The following is a 16,143-nucleotide window of genomic DNA, read 5'->3' as shown; positions in this document are numbered from 1 at the left end:
AGGGGGTCAGGCTAGATGATCTGATCAGGTCCCTCCTGACCCTAGCTACTATGAAACTCTCCTTTGACTGCTGCCTTCCCAAGGGCCCAGCCAGGCCAGCCTGCTCATGGTGCCTCCCCCGCGCCTGCTTATCCCTGTGCCTCTCTTCCTTTCTCTCCCTCTCTCTTCTCTTCCCTCTCCCTTCTCTCTTTCCTATCTCTCCTCTCTCATCACAACATGCTTACCAAAAAAGAGTACACAAGAATAAAGGCAGTTTCTGAAGTTTTTATTGTCACCAGGTTTAGAATTTTTAGAAAACCTGGTATTTACTGTAAAAATGCAACGTTTATGATGATTAACCATATTAATATGCAGGGTGTCCTGCAATGTACCCCCTCCCCAGTTTTGTTTTTCTGGTGTGTTAGCACAGCGGCACCTTACAAGGTAGATATTGTGTTGTTTTTTTTTTTTTGACACTCCAGCCAAAAAAGTTGCCTACCCCTGATATACAGCATCTTTTATTTCTGTGACATTATTTTAGGGTTGATGCTTTTATTCTGGCTTGGGCTCTTGTCATGATCATTATATGCTGCAAATAATTTTGACAATCTTTTTGGCAAAGGAATCACTTGAGGAGAAGAACAGGCTTCTCAAGGAGCATCTGGACAGAATATTTTCTGGCAATGAGCGCCGTTGTTCCAGAGCCCCGATGTATGGCAAGGACTTGTTGGGGATTTGTTCTTTGATTGGCGAAAGAAAGATTTCTCAGCAGTGTTCCCCTGGGGACAACAAATGGAGGTGGGCTGGCTTTGTGAACTGTTGCCTTTCTTCAAGTGCCTCAGGAGGCCCAAGTAACCCACTGCAAAATCTGATCTTGACATTGGATCAGCAACAGGAATCCCTGAAGGATTTTGTTAATAGGTAATTTGTGATGCATGATTGTAGATTTCTACTAAAATGTGTGATTTCTAAACCAGTCCTTTCTGAATAGCTGTGGGATTTCTTTTTTCTGTTTGTAGCTGATTCATTTTAGGCAACTTGATATTGTAGCATAAGACGTACACTACTGAGCATTACACTGAGATATTACATTTGCCTTTAGTGTTGGGTTTGAGGATCTTTTATAATAGTAAACTGTCACTTTTATACCCTTAGTCTTCTAATTTTTTTTACCTTTAGAGTCTTTTGCTTTTCAATTAACATGATAGAAGACTTTCTCAGAATATGAGCTCTTAGATTGTTGTGGAGAGCAAAACAACACTTAAGCTCAGTGCTGTTAGAATTAGAAAGAGAATCCCGCACTTCTTTTGAATAGTTTACAGTAAAGTTAGTACAGTCTGTGCTGTTTCTTACCATTGGGGTACAATACTGGGCACTATGGGAAGCTGATTTATGCCTGGATTGTCCAGTGTTTTCTTTGAAAAGCAGTTGATTGATTGTCCCTGCCAGGAAAGCTCTATTTTTGATCTTGTTCACGTGGAAAATGCCCCCGTTCTTTTCTTAAGCAAATTCATTCAGCCTCAGTTAATCAAATATCAAACAGAAGTTAAGTGTTAGTCTCTAGGCCAAAGACTCCTGCAAACTGTCCAGCTGCTCTCATGAATAAATTTCTATGCCTGCAGGCTTGGAGCCTTTGTTCTTCTATAGCAGAATGTTGTGGTTCAGCCCCCATCACAAATGATTTAAATAGTTAACAAAAAAAACCCTACCTGAGACCTCTAATAATTAGCCGGGTATGTTTATAAAACACAGGTAGGTTTCCTAAATGATAGAATAGAAATTGAATTATGCAGACATGCTGAAAGATTATTGCTAGCATTGATATGTAGCTGCTGCTTCTCCTGTCTGTTAAAATCAAGTTTTGTTGCATTTCACAGGGCTCTCTATGTGTTGCCAGCTGCAGTCGCTGCTCCACCATGTTTATATGTAGCAAATCCTCCCCCTTCATATAATCACAGAATGAAAGTCTTTAAGCACAATCTTAAGCAAAGGGTGGCTCCTTATTTGCATCAACTACGACGGCTCATGACTCCACATTTGCTACAGTTCCCTGATCTCCAACTCGTGCAGTACGATTCAGGTAAAGGAGGGCATTTGGCAGTATGATGCAAACCTGCTTTCTCTGGCAGGTGTTGAACATTGGTACCAAGTCTTTACCCTTTCTTCTCCCTGAAACAGGGAAATTGGAAGCTCTTGCTGTCTTGCTTCAGAAGCTGAAATCTGAGGGACGTCGTGTGCTGATCTTGTCACAGATGATTCTGATGCTAGATATCCTGGAGCTCTTCTTGAACTTCCATTTTCTTACATTTGTGAGGATTGACGAATATGCCAACCAGGAGCAACGTCAGGTGAGGTTACTTGAGTCTGGGGATATGGCTTTACATGTTTGAGACTTTTGTGCACTGAAATGTGAAAAAGGGAACCAGCATTCACATTCTGACATAAAGTAGAAATGAGATTTTCTTCCCATTTTCCTATCCATTAGAGCTAGTGCAGATTTATTTCAGTAGTGTCTCATGTTTCTGCTTCCTTTCCTCTTCCTCTCCCCCTGTAGGAACTGATGAAAAGTTTCAACAGGGACAAGCGCATTTTCTGTGCCATTCTTTCCTCTCACAGTCGTTCCACAGGAGTCAATCTTGTAGAGGCAGACACTGTTGTGTTCTATGATAATGATTTAAACCCAGTCATGGATGCAAAGGCTCAGGAATGGTGCGACAGAATTGGGAGATGCAAAGACATCCACATATACAGGTAATGATTACGTGGAGCAGCCTTTCTATTGCATTCTCTAATGTAATATTAGTTAAACCAGGGATCACTGCTTTCTGACTTAGAAAAGCAAAAACTAATATTTTATCTAATTAAGGAATAAAATAACCGTATTAAATAAAAGCATAGCCAATGATTATCATAACAACCATGTAATTTGTGAAACTTATGTTTTCCACTCCGTAGCATAGAAAAATTAAGTTAAGTCTTGTGGGTCTCTCTGACTTTTTCAAGGCAAATGCCTATTAATATTGTAATATTATGACTAATGGAAAATTTTGTAGTGGATATGTTTGAGGTCCTCCTTCCCCTGCCCCTCCCCCCCACTTCCTCCCCCAAAAATGTTATAGTAAGTGAAAGGAAAAATCATTTGGAAAAATCAATCAAAATAATCAGTGTTGTAGTATTTCTTCTCTTTTTTGGTATATTTATGTGTTAATCACAAATCATCACAAATAGTGTTCCTTCTTTTTCTTACTTAATGAAAAACAAAGTTTTTGGGGAAGACAGACAGTCGGTTGTGATAAATCCAACATGAAATAAGATTATAGACAAATGTACTTTTTAACTGCTTTCAAAGGTTACAGAGCACTGCAGTTGTGATCTGCATGCTACTGTAGTGATACAAGTTACCCAAACTGCTGTAACTTTACTCCCGAATGAATTGGGCTTAAAGTTAGAATGGTTTTGGTAAGCATTTATAGTACCAGAAGCATGCAGATATAAGGTGTTACAATGCAACTGCTATATTGCTACTTTGGTAGCAATGCATTTGTTGGGTCTAATTTGTTGTATTTGCTAATTCATAAAGTGCAGCTTTACCCTGGCTACAAAGTGTTAGCTAGGACCATTTTAATAGATTAGCCTAGTGCAGCCAACGCTGTAAGAGCTCAGCTTCAGTCTCTGTAATATCCTGTTTGGTTTTTGGAAGGCATTTTGAGAACACCTATAATAAATTTTCTGTTGCACTTTAGGCTTGTAAGCGGTAATTCGGTAGAAGAAAAGCTTCTGAAAAATGGAACAAAGGATTTGATCAGAGAAGTAGCTGCTCAGGGAAATGATTATTCAATGGCCTTTTTAACACAGGTACTTTTATATTAAGAATCCTTCATCTCCTTCATTCCCCCCCCCCCCCCCCCCCCCCCCCCCGAAAGACTTGTAGTAATAAATACTGATTATTGGTAAATCATCAGGATTTTATAGAAAGTTAATTTGAGTGGGATTTGGTAATTGAATTAAAATAATCAAGAGATGTGGAAAGCCCAGTTATTGCACAGATTTTAGGAGATTTTTGGACTATATCATGTCCTGGTATTGGACTGTATAGGCAGGGGCTGGGCTTGGTTTCTTACTGGTCTCTTGTTCCTACTGTAGCCTTTTGTGGATGTGGAAAGAACAAAAGCAACAACATGTAGCTTTAAAAATGGGGATATAAAGTAGAGGGTAGAGGGGGTGTATTGAGGCCCCTTCAGGAGGTGCAGAATACACTTGCCCCACACTTCTTCTAAAAAAAATTTACTCAGGAAAAGGGGAACCAGAAATATTGCCAGAAAAGTGAGAGGTTTTTTTTTCTCCTTCAGCCATTATACTGCTTCAGAGATCCATTTGATCTCAAGTTACATCTAAGTAGTACCAAAAACTGAATGATCCTGAAGAACTTGTTTTTCTCTCCCCCCTCTCACCTAGCAAACTATTCAGGAATTGTTTGAGGTTCATTCTCCTATGGAGGATTCTGGTTTTCGAGTCAAAGCAGAGGAGTTTGTGGTACTTTCTCAGGAACCTTCTCCAGCAGAAACAATTTCACCCAAGGTTGCAAGACCATTTATAGAGGTAATTAAATAACACATTTGTATTTGTAAGCATGAGAGCAAAGCGGGTAGGGTGTGAGGGTGGAAACAAAGCAATTGAGTTAAATGTGCTGACCTTACCCTTTTAACTTTGTTCCATCTTTTATCTTTCCGTTTCAATTTTTATCAAACTTTCTTTTATTTTAGCAAGGTTTATAAAATTCAGTTGCATAATCTCTTTCTTCATGGAGCTGGTAGGTCTGTTTTCTAAATACATATTGTATTGTAAAAGTTGCATTGACGCTGTTGAGCTTTGCGTTAAGCTACTTGAGCACATATTTTTAAAGATACATTTTAAAATACCCCTGTTTTTTCTCAAGGCCCTCAACAGCATTGAACAAGAGGAAGAAGAGCCAGGTGAACATGTGCCAGCAGCAAGACGTAAATCAAGCAGAGAACCTTTAATTTCAGAGCTCTGCGAGCCAAAATATGAGGAGCCTTCGCAATTACAGGAGTTAGTTGCTGTTGTGGACCAGGTATCAGGATTTTCCTTGTTTTATTAACAATTGGGAACATTTTTGTTTACACCAGTCAACTTATTTCAGTCTGTTCAAAGCAACTCTGCTTTCAAAGAGTCTGTTACCACTTGCATTGAAATCAGTGTCAGAACCCCTGCTGACTTCAGTGGGACACGAGTAAGCTGTAAACAAAGGAGATTTATTGTAATGAGAACTTGGGTAAACTCTGCTTGAATCATAACTTTGTGTTATCCTCAGTGCTAACGATATTTTCTTAATGTGTTCCCTCAGCTTACTCCTATTGAGAAGTATGCTTTGAATTATTTAGAGCTCTTCCATGTTTCCATTGATGAGAGTGAACCAAGATTAAATGAGGTAAAATGTAATGAGTGTCTCTAGTTTCTTTTTTACATTACTACAATACGTGCCAGCAGGGGTACGTCTTCAGTATGCAATGAAAACTCCTCCAAAGCGTGTGATTTTATTCCAGGCACTATAATAATCCTCTGTTGCTATAGTATCTGAGTGCCTTAAAAAATATTAAGGAATGTAGCCTGCTGAATCCCCTTTGAGATAGGGCAAGTGTTATTCTTTTTGTGTGTTATAAATGGGGAAACAGGCGTGCATATTAACAGCCTAGTCCAGCAAACCTTCTTCATGTATTTCATTTGTACCCTGATAGAGTTATTTTTGTGCTTCAAGGGTGCTGCTCATTTGAATAAAGATCTCTTCTGAGCTTGCAATTTTTAACAAGGCTGACATTGGCATTCAGTCCTCTGGTGGTTTTCATAGCACAGCAGTGTTTTGGGGGTAGTAGGTCAGTGCAGAAGAGACACGCCATTAAAGTTCCCATTAGAGCAGCTTTTCCTACAAGCTTGGTCCTTCCCCAGTGTCTCCTTTTTGGAGCTTCACCTGTTTCCATCGCCAGTTTTCATACAAATCTACTGTGGAACAGACTGATTTTGCTTCAGCTTCTTGTCAAAGAATCACTTCATCTTGAACATCCTGTGGGACCCCATGGTGCAGAGATGCAGCTAGTTAGGATTGAGGCCTAATTATGTAGCTGAAGGTTTAACCATTAGTCTCTGGAAGATAGAATCTCAGATCTGAGTTTCTTTAACCCAAAAGACCTTTTTAAATGACAGATGCTAACTATCTGTTTAAAATTGGGGTTATATTGTTTAGAAGGCATTCAGCTTGGAAATGTCATGTTGTTGAGAATTTGCTCATTCCAGAAATTGCAAGTTGGTGTTCTTTTCTCTCTCAAGAGTTTAGTTCAACAGCTGTTACTCTGTCAAGTTAATAAATAAATCTGTATTCTCACCTAGGTGGAACTGAGAGCTACAAAGAAAACATGGGAGATTCAGCATGTGAAGCAAGTTAAGGAAAAAGAGGAAAAAATACTTTGGGAAGATGAAGAGTTGCTCACCTACACTCGGGAGGATGCATACAACAAGGTAATACCTGGCAATTGGTGTATTCCTTAGTAGTTACTTTGAAAATGTATATTCCTTCTTGGTGTAGCCAATTCACTGGGCTCACTTGAATTGTGTTGCCTCTTTTTCTCTGTAGGAATATGTCTATGAAGGTGCAGATGGACAAACAGAAGTCATGCCTGTAAGTCATTTATGCTCTTCATCTTTTCAAACTTCTTCTTTCTTTCAAGTATCTTTTTAAGTTTAATTTGTTAAGTTCACTTACTAGTCTTCACAGTTAATTAGCAAGCCATGCTGATTTGTAAATTGTACTCTTGTGCAGCTTTGGACTCCCCCGACCCCGCCACAGGATGACAATGACATTTACATTGATTCTGTTATGTGCCTGATGTATGATACCACCCCGATTCCAGAGTCTAAGTTGCCTCCTGTGTATGTGAGGAAAGAACGGAAGCGACACAAAACAGATCCCTCTGGTATGTGTTTCGTTCAAAAAGGTTCTGCAGTACAGGCAGTCCTCAACTTACAACATTTCGAGTTACAACATTTTGCACTTACAACATGTATAAATTGACACCCTGTTTCAACTTTATGACATCAACTTTACAACACTTGATCCGATGCGACGCCACGCTGGCGAACAAGTTCGCTGCATCTCTCATCTCCCTGGAAAACATCTGTCCAAACTTCCTTGGACACTTTTTCTTTAAGAAAGCAGCTAAGACTCCTGAGAAGACTGCAGCCAAGAACCCTTCAAAAAGTCCAACCAAGAGCCTTTCAAAAAGTCCAGCAAAGTCACCTCAAAGAAATCCTTCCAAATCAATGTGATTGTTATTTACAATATAAATACATGAATGTAGTTATAATACTCATCTATAAATTGATCGAGTACAAAATTCTGGAGTACTTTTGGTGAAAATAGGGTATCGGGCCTTGGTTCAGGAACCAATACCCCATTTATAACATTGTTTTTAATGAGAAAATTGGTTCTGAGTTACAATGTTTCAACTTAAGATGCGATTTTTAGGAGCCAGTTGTGTCGTAAGTCTGAGGACTGCCTGTATTATCAGTTGGAGTCCTCTGTCACGTTGCTTTGTTTTCTGCTCCCAGAAAAAACAAGAAGATCATTTAGTCATACAGTTGTATGTAGGCTTTAAAAAGTTCAGATCCCCCCTCAAACTAAAATAATCACCAGAAGGCCCCTGGATTGTAACAATGTCTTCAGATACTTAGACATTGTGCTATACTGTTCACTTAAAAACTTGTTTTTACTTTTCCCCCTTTTGTCTTTGATACGTATTAATTATATTAGCTACCTGGGATCCGAACCATCGGAAAAGCCAGTAGCCATGTTCTATTCCATTACTGACTATGCATTTTTTTAGAGGCTGCCATGGTTTTATATGCAGTACAGAGCTCAGTTAGTCCTTGCAGCCTAATAGCTTGTTGTGTCCCTTTGCTTTGTTACGTGTTTCTTGCCCTCTGAAACTGTTCTGAAGATAGCATCGCTGTTCTAGCTGCAGGTCGGAAGAAAAAGCAGCGCCACGGAGAGACAGTTATACCTCCTCGATCGCTGTTTGACCGGGCGACACCAGCAATGTTAAAAATGCGGCGAGAGGGCAAAGAGCAGAAGAAGAACATCCTACTGAAGCAGCAAACGCAGTTTGCAAAGCCATTGCCAACTCTTGTCAAACCAGCTGCTGAGGCTGGGCAGGACAATCCTGAGTGGCTGATCAGTGAAGACTGGGCCCTGCTGCAGGTAAGATGAACCTGTGCTTTCCACTCTCATCATTTTGCTTCCCCCAGGCCTCTTTACAGTATGCCGTATATACTTCCCACAGTGAACCAGATTGGTGCATTGTCCAGTGCAGCCAGCACCCTGTTTGCTTATGTGGGAGGGAAAGCTACTTTCAAGTGGCAGCTACTTTCTCCTCCCAGCAGCCCCTGCCACCCCATGTGCTGACCAATATTAGGAGTAGCTTGTGCCAGAAACCAGAACACCTGACAGCTATTATTTCTCTGTTCAAGAGCATGGGTCAGCTCGCACTTGAGCCCATGTTGTTTTTATGATTAGAATAGTAACATGATGATATGTTGAGATGAGAGAGTGATTTTATTGTCATCCATATTTTCTATCTTTGCCTTTTGTAGGCAGTGAAGCAGCTACTGGAGCTTCCTTTAAACCTTGCTGTTGTGTCACCAGCGCACACGCCTAACTGGGACCTCGTTAGTGATGTTGTTAACTCCTGCAGCCGAGTGTACCGCTCCCCAAAGCAATGCCGCAACAGATACGAAAATGTCATTATTCCCAGAGAGGAAGGAAAGGTGAGTTTGAATGGGACACTGCAACTTTTGAACTTCAGTTTGTCGTGTTTTCTTTCTCATCTCCGTAAGCGTATACTTTTATTAAATACTGCGGCAGTGTAAATAAATAACTTTTAAAAAGTTATAAGTTATCCTCATTGGCTTTTCCACTTACTTTATGATTTCTTTGAAAAGAAAGAGCACCTGAACAAAATCTTCCGCAAAAGATCATCTAACTTTCCTTCTTATTTTACAGCTAATGTACGAAGCTAATCCTAAAAAGAAGACAAAAAGCATTTATAAGGTGTGCATTGGTATTGTTTCACAATCAAATCTAGACACTATGATATTTAGCATCAGTGGAGGTGGGCAGACGATACGTATGAGATCTTAAATACTGAAATAACAATTAAAACCCTGAATCTGTTTTTGCTTGTCAGTGCAGTGGATTGACACTAGACTTCAGCATTTGGAATTGGTAGCTGAATAGTAAACTGCCATGAAGTTTGGTTGTTTTGGCTTACTCCCTCGTGGATAGTTGTCCACCTAACGTGAACACCACATTATTCGTCTTGGTTTTTACAATGATGCTTAACACTTTTAATAACACATTTCACACAGCATGCACAAGATTTACAAGCATTAATGATTTATCTTTGAACACTGCTCTGCAGTATAGTACTACCCCATTTTACAGAGGCAGAAACTAAGCCATATAGTCAAAGGACTTTGTCCAAACATACAGCAAGTCAGTGGCAGAATGAGATGCAGAATGGAAATTCCTGACTTCAAGTCCCATCCCTTAATGAGTGGTCAGCTTCATCCCTGCTTGGGAGTTGCTGCTCCGGAGAAGCAAAGTATTGCACGGTGTGTTAGTATAGCTGTAGAGGGGTGCAGTTGTGACTCTGGTATTTGTGCGCACTAGAAGAACGATAAAAAGATTGGTAAAGGGCTCTCACTTTATTATCTCAAAATCCAAACTAAAACAAAAATTATCTTTTAAATTAGAAGAATCCAGCGATGATTCCAGTGTGACCTTGAGGGCTGCTCTTTATTTTGCCTTTTCTTTTTGTATTTCCCATAGAGTTGTATGCCAGTAAATTATCAGTGACACTAGGCAGAAACCAGTCTGTGCGAGATTATGTTGGACTGCCATCTTAAATAATCGACAAGCACTAGGTGTTTGCACAGACACAAATATCAGTCGGATATTTTCAAATATAAAGGTGCTTTATTTTCATTTTTAGACTAAAAATAGTCGGCCGCTTCGTACCAATCAGATCTACGCCCAAGATGAAGGTGCAACCCACACACAGCTGTATACTAATCATTTTGAGATGATGAAAATGATTGCAGGAAAGAGAAGTCCACCAAGCAAACCTCTGTAAGTTTAGATGCATCTCTTTCGTATTTCATGATGCACGCAAGACCACCTAGGCTTAGCCATACTTTTATCCTCTCTTCCTATCTCTTATTTGTGATGTAAACTATTGTGCATGCCTGCTTACCATTTTGGCTAGCTGTTAAGGCTCTCTCTTCTGGCACTATTCCATCTAACTCTGTTGTTAGGATGGCGGTCCATCATCACAGCCACATACTTTTCTTATTAACATTCATTTTTTGGGCAGAGACGTACTCAGAAAGAAACATCTTCACCTTGCATTCCGTTTTTCAATTGCATGAGTTACAAAAATCCTGAAGCCACTGGAGTACAGTTCCACCTGTAGTTACCTGCCAAGTATTTTTATATAAAATATCCATCCATCCATCCATTCATCCAGCAAACATCACCAGAATTACAAAGCAACATCTTGCAAAAGTGCACACAGTAAATATTGTCATTAAAGTTCTCTCCCTCCAATACCTTAATTCTGACTAATTTCAGACTTGGCATGAATCCTTTCCAGAAGAATCCAAAACATGCTTCAGTGCTTGCAGAAAGGTAAGAACTCGTATTTATATGTCTTAAATGGATTAAAAGCTGGAATTTTTTTAATGCTTATTTTCTAAATTCTTTTATTGCTTTAATTTCTAGTGGAATCAACTATGATAAGCCACTTCCTCCGATTCAGGTTGCCTCCCTCCGAGCAGAGCGTATTGCAAAAGAGAAAAAGGTATGGTTTGTGTCTCAGTCTTTTCCTGTTTGCTCCCATGCTGCAGTAGTAGCAGCCTACCTGTTCTGGTACTATAAATAAAGTTGAAATGCAAAGGCTGGTAAGGAAACAGAATTGTGTTAAAATAAATTGTGGAGCAGTGACATGAGCTAAGCCTTAGAAATTTGTCACCACAATGGCCAACATTTGCAGCATTCCAGCCTTAATGGGGTTTGAGCATCTGTTTCCTGAAGCAGGATGTTCTCAATGGGCCTGTCACGATGTCAGGGTATTCACAAGCACATAGGACTCATTTTTGGGGGACACAGTTAGCCAACTTCCTCATTTTACCCATCTCTCTCCTTTGGCCCCAGTTATTTATCATCCAGAAAGAATTGCCTTCCGTACTAATAAGGGCATGCTTTGCATGTCGAGTCTGCCTGGGTATTGATGGTTATCTCTTGAGATGAGGTTGATTACCAGGGTTCTTGCATCCACTGCTTTGAAAAACACAGGAACCCTTTTGCTTGTGATTCTTCAGGCTTTGGCCGAACAACAGAGGGCACAGCAGCAGACAGGGCCACAGCCGCAACAGCAGCAGCAGCAGACCGGCCAGCAGCAAGCACAGCAGCCAGCTGTACAGCAAGCACAAGCCCAGCCTCAACCACAGGCTCAAGCACAGGTAGTTCAGCAGCCACAGGCAGTGGTGCAGACTGCAGTAACTACTGTGGCCAACACGGCAGTATTGGTAAGGAAGGAAAGGCTCGCTGCTTCTGAAGCAGGGACTTCGCTTCTTGGGGGTGCATAATCCATGCATACACTCTCTGTCGTGAAGGGGAGAAATTCTGACTCGATAGTCACAGCCTCATCATTAATTTCCTGGATATGCTGGGTATCTTGGTTTTCCCTTCCTCCTTCACTAGGGAAATGTATACTAGACTTGACATAGTCAGCTTTGGTCCTTTGTAGGAGGAAAACAGCAAAGCTCTCAGCTGGTACAACATTATCTTCCCCAACAGTAACTGAAAAACATTTACACTGGTAATTTGGGGAGTAGAGTGACAGATAGGCGCTTCAGTTATTTTAAAAATCCCTTTTTCTGTGGAGGAATATGGAGATGTATTTCCTCTGTGAAACTCTTGTTTCTTAGCCTAAAGGCAGCCATTCAGAAGCTTCCCAAATGATTTAGAGGTTCTCCAGTCATAAGTTGGCATTCTTTGAGAGTTTCATAATGACATGCAACTCAAAACAGTTATATTATTTAAGATGTGAGGAGTTCTGGTTACAGAGCTAATTAGCTAGTTGACACTTGTTAAGCTGCAGAGACAGTAAGCCAGATATATCCCAATTGAATGAAATAGTTAAGAGTCATTGTGCCAAGAATTTCTATTAAGGAGATTTAAACCAAAAGATTTGGGTGAGCTGTTATAGCTCACTGTAAATCCCACAGTTGGATTGTACCAGCTTTTGGGTGGTCCCTTCTTGACTTCATTGGGACTGTGAATGTGTTTTTAGGGTCTGTGCTGATGCTCACAAAAACAGGTTGGGGGCCTGTTTTTAAGGCTAAAGAGCTTTTATATCTTAGTATGCAGCTGGTTGTGATTTTAACTTTATTAGAGAAGAGCCGAAGTGCTGTAGCTTTTATAGAGAGTTTAATATATGCATAAATAGCCGTACATGTGCAATTCAGAGAGTACATACTTAAGTACTGTAAGTACTTAATAGCGCTTAAGTAGCTGTGCACTTTACCATAAGACTTTTTTTTATATTTTTTGTCAGTGCCTCATTTCCACAGTAAGACAGGTCATTGCATTAAGCAATAAAGTGGTTTAAGAACTTTTAGTCTTTGTTTTCCCTGAATACATTATCTGAATTGTCTTCTAAACAGGCTGGTACAATCAAAACAGCAGTTCCTGGGACAAGTATACAGACTGGTAAGATGCTTTATAGTGGAGCCTTGGGGATAGGGGAGCAAATATAGAAATGTCTTCCCCACCCTCCCTCCAGCCTCATGTTTAATTTGAGTTTATTTTTAGCCACAGTGAGTGGGAACGTTATAGTGAATACAGTTGCTGGAGTCTCTGCTGCTACCTTCCAGCCGATCAATAAACGTCTGGCTTCACCAGTCATTCCTGGAACCCTGACTGTGAGTACTTTTTTGCACCTGTTGTATCAGTTGATTTCTGTCTTGCAGCATCTCGGTCATTGTCTAGTATATGATGTTTAGGCCAGGTTTCTGTATATCAGACTTTCCCCCCAGTGGTAACTTCAGTTTCTTCATATATACCAATCTCAGTAAAATCCCTTCAAAACAAAGCTGTGGTATGCCTAATCAGAACATAATGCACAGCACCTGGCACTGTTATAAGTGGTGCTTGGACACACAGGCTCATTTAGAGCTGAATTAGGGCTTTTCAATCATCTTGGCTTTACCTCTGCCAGTTTGTGATTGTTCCTTATGCTGGTAATTAATTATTCTGTTTTTGAAATATACAGGAATATAGATGATGTAGCTAAAACCAAGGAGCGGGAAGAGAGGGACATTCAGACATCAACAGTGTAGTTAAGAGAGTGCTTGGTGAGGTGATGTGCCATTGATTAGATTTCCTTAAGTATCTGAGCAGAGAGAGAGAGAGGCTAAGAAGATATAAATGTATTTTCCTCTCTGTCTCTGGTTAAAATATAAAGGTTCCAGTGTTTTAAATCTAGTCTGAAAGCAGCGAAGAGTGATGACTTCCTTTTTCCTTAGACTTCTGGAGGTACAGCTACTGCACAAGTGGTACATACTCAACAGCGAACAGCAGCAGCACCTGCTGCTTCAGCTGAACTGGTCACCATAGCAACTACGCCAGGTGTTCGAGCAGTAACATCTGTGACAGCATCAGCAGTGGTAACTACTAATCTCACTCCAGTACAGACCCAGACGCGGTCCCTCGTGACTCAGGTTACACCAGGTAATAATCAGTGGTTTAATTCTTCATAGGGTACATAAAGTATCCTAGCTAATGTGAACTTCATGGCCCCTGAGTACTAGGAATTTGTTAGTAGTCCAATTAAACATTTGACATGGTTGTCCTTAAGGGAACTATTATGTGTTCCCGCATTAAGCATTACTGAATATGCAGTACTGAACATGTCTCTGTGTATGTAATGCTCAGGGATCCTGGTTTTCTCTGATTTAAAAAAAATCCCCAATTTTTGGTTAAAAAAGTAACCCCAAATCCACGTTTTTCACGATTTAAATGACATCACTTTAAGATGAAACACCACTATAGATATATAACTATATAGATATATCTATAAGTGGTGTCTCATTTAAATCACAGAAGAATGAGGATTTGGGGTTACTTTTTTTTAAACCAAAAATTGGGGATTTTTTTAAATTAGAGAAAACCAGAATCCCTGGTAATTATATATGATGATCAGTAGTTATGAATTATCAGCAAGAGCAGCAACACAATTTCAGGATGCATGCAGCTCCTTGGAGGGATTACATCTTAGTGATTAGAAGAGGGGATGTCTGAGGCATAGAAACAACTGATGTGAAGCTGAACAGAAATTTGTGAAGCTGTTAAAATAAAAGATATTAAATACGTGAAGTATATTATTAGTACAAAATTGCATTTATTTGCGATGCATAAGTACGTATTTGTTTTGGGTTTTAATTTATTCAGGAACCATATACTCTTTAAGGGGACTTAGAGGGCATAACCTTATTTGACCTCTAGCAGCCAGCACTTTATTTCTGCATCAGTAAAGTAGTACGTAGAGCAACAAGTTGATGTACAGCTATGGGTAGGAACATGATTCTTCTAATAGTTTTGTTTAGCAGAAAGCCACACAGATTAGCTATTTGTCTTGTTCCGACAGTGATCATCAGTCATCCCTGCTTCCATGGTCCATTTGGGCCTCCAAAGCATATCTCATTTCCTTTAACTCAACCCCAAATCCACTTTTGACCCGATTAGGCAGGAAAAGGTTGTGTTTAGCAAAGGTACTTGAACTTTTTAAGTGAAGTTGATGAGTTTCATCAAATGGCTGACCTTTCTCTCTCCCTTTTGCTCTGTATACAGCTACCCCAACGGTTCAGCTCTCTGGCAAAACAATCACCCCTGCCCATTTCCAGCTTCTCAGGCAACAGCAGCAGCAAGCTGCTCAGGTGCAAGTCCCCCAGATTCAAGCCCAGGCTCAAACCCAGTCTCCAGCTCAAATAAAAACAGTGGGGAAGTTATCACAGGTGAGTGACATATTCTTAAGACAAGAGAGAAGCTGCTCTTTGCTGTTACTTGAAGCACTCATTAATGGAGTCTGCAGTAGCCTATGTTTTTAGAGTAGAAAGAACTGCAAGTCTTTCTTACATTCCTTACTGCTGAGACTAAGCTTTTATGAAATACAGAGCAAGCGAGCGTATTCATGTTGGTTTAGTGTGTTTTTTTTTAAGTAAATCAAAGTGCAAACATTGAACGTAGTCTGTTCTCTGGAGATCCATACCACCAGAGAGCCACATTCTTAGTTATATAGTCTAGTTCAGACCTAGTAGGGAAGTCTCCTGGCTTGCCATTGCAGCTCCACTCCTACTCTGAAAGCCATAAAAAATTTAAACATGATAGAAACACTTGTTTTTCAGGAGCAGCTGATCAAGTTACAGAAGCAGAAACTGCAGCTTCCTCAGCAACAAGCAGCACAGCAGCAGGCCCAGCCAGGGACCCAACAACAAACCACACAAGTGCAAGTGCAGCAACAGCAGCAAACGCAACAACTCACTGCTGTGACGGCACCAAGGCCTGGAGCTGTTCTTACTGGCACCACCGTGGCGAACCTTCAAGTTGCTCGTCTTGTAAGTTGTCCTTGATTCTGCTAAAGATGCTTTTACGCTGGCTGATACTTGTTGATGGCAAAGCTTTTTTACATTGCTCTGACAGCATAAAAGGGACTTCAAGTGAGTATAAACGTTAATCCGTGTCCACTTGAAAGGCCCTTCTGCACTTTTAGAGCAGTGTAAAGGGCCTTAGTATGAATATGACAGGCCCTTTGTTTCTGACCATATAGGTATCACATTGCAATAACCTAGTGAAATAGCCCAATTGTTCTTTGTGTCAGTACAATAATCCTGATTCCTTACTGCTTAGACTCGTGTTCCTGCTTCCCAGCTTCAAGCACAAGGACAGATCCAGGCCCAAACACCTCAGGCGGCACAGGTAGCTTTAGCGAAGCCTCCAGTGGTGTCGGTTCCAGCTGCCGTCGTGTCATCCGCCGG

At 40.5% G+C, this 16,143-nt stretch overlaps 1 protein-coding gene across 1 annotated transcript in view; it reads left to right on the top strand.

The window, feature by feature from the left end:
* EP400 (E1A binding protein p400) overlaps positions 1-16,143 on the top strand; it is a 62,335-nt gene that overhangs the window by 40,811 nt on the left and 5,381 nt on the right. Inside the window, 23 exon segments of the mRNA XM_025195678.1 lie at positions 602-900; positions 1,857-2,059; positions 2,158-2,327; positions 2,534-2,730; positions 3,723-3,834; positions 4,435-4,578; positions 4,916-5,071; positions 5,345-5,428; positions 6,382-6,510; positions 6,626-6,670; positions 6,812-6,965; positions 8,007-8,248; positions 8,641-8,814; positions 10,041-10,177; positions 10,679-10,735; positions 10,829-10,907; positions 11,428-11,634; positions 12,775-12,820; positions 12,923-13,032; positions 13,636-13,840; positions 14,960-15,123; positions 15,514-15,723; positions 16,016-16,143. The exon segment at positions 16,016-16,143 is cut by the window's right edge and continues 22 nt beyond it. Of these exon segments, the coding sequence (XP_025051463.1) occupies positions 602-900; positions 1,857-2,059; positions 2,158-2,327; positions 2,534-2,730; positions 3,723-3,834; positions 4,435-4,578; positions 4,916-5,071; positions 5,345-5,428; positions 6,382-6,510; positions 6,626-6,670; positions 6,812-6,965; positions 8,007-8,248; positions 8,641-8,814; positions 10,041-10,177; positions 10,679-10,735; positions 10,829-10,907; positions 11,428-11,634; positions 12,775-12,820; positions 12,923-13,032; positions 13,636-13,840; positions 14,960-15,123; positions 15,514-15,723; positions 16,016-16,143 (3,452 nt within the window).

The sequence above is a fragment of the Alligator sinensis genome, unplaced genomic scaffold, assembly GCF_000455745.1.
Source record: "Alligator sinensis unplaced genomic scaffold, ASM45574v1 scaffold628_1, whole genome shotgun sequence".
NCBI lineage: Eukaryota > Metazoa > Chordata > Crocodylia > Alligatoridae > Alligator > Alligator sinensis.
Note: the sequence above shows the minus strand (reverse complement) of the source record. Positions and strands in the feature narration are given on the sequence as shown.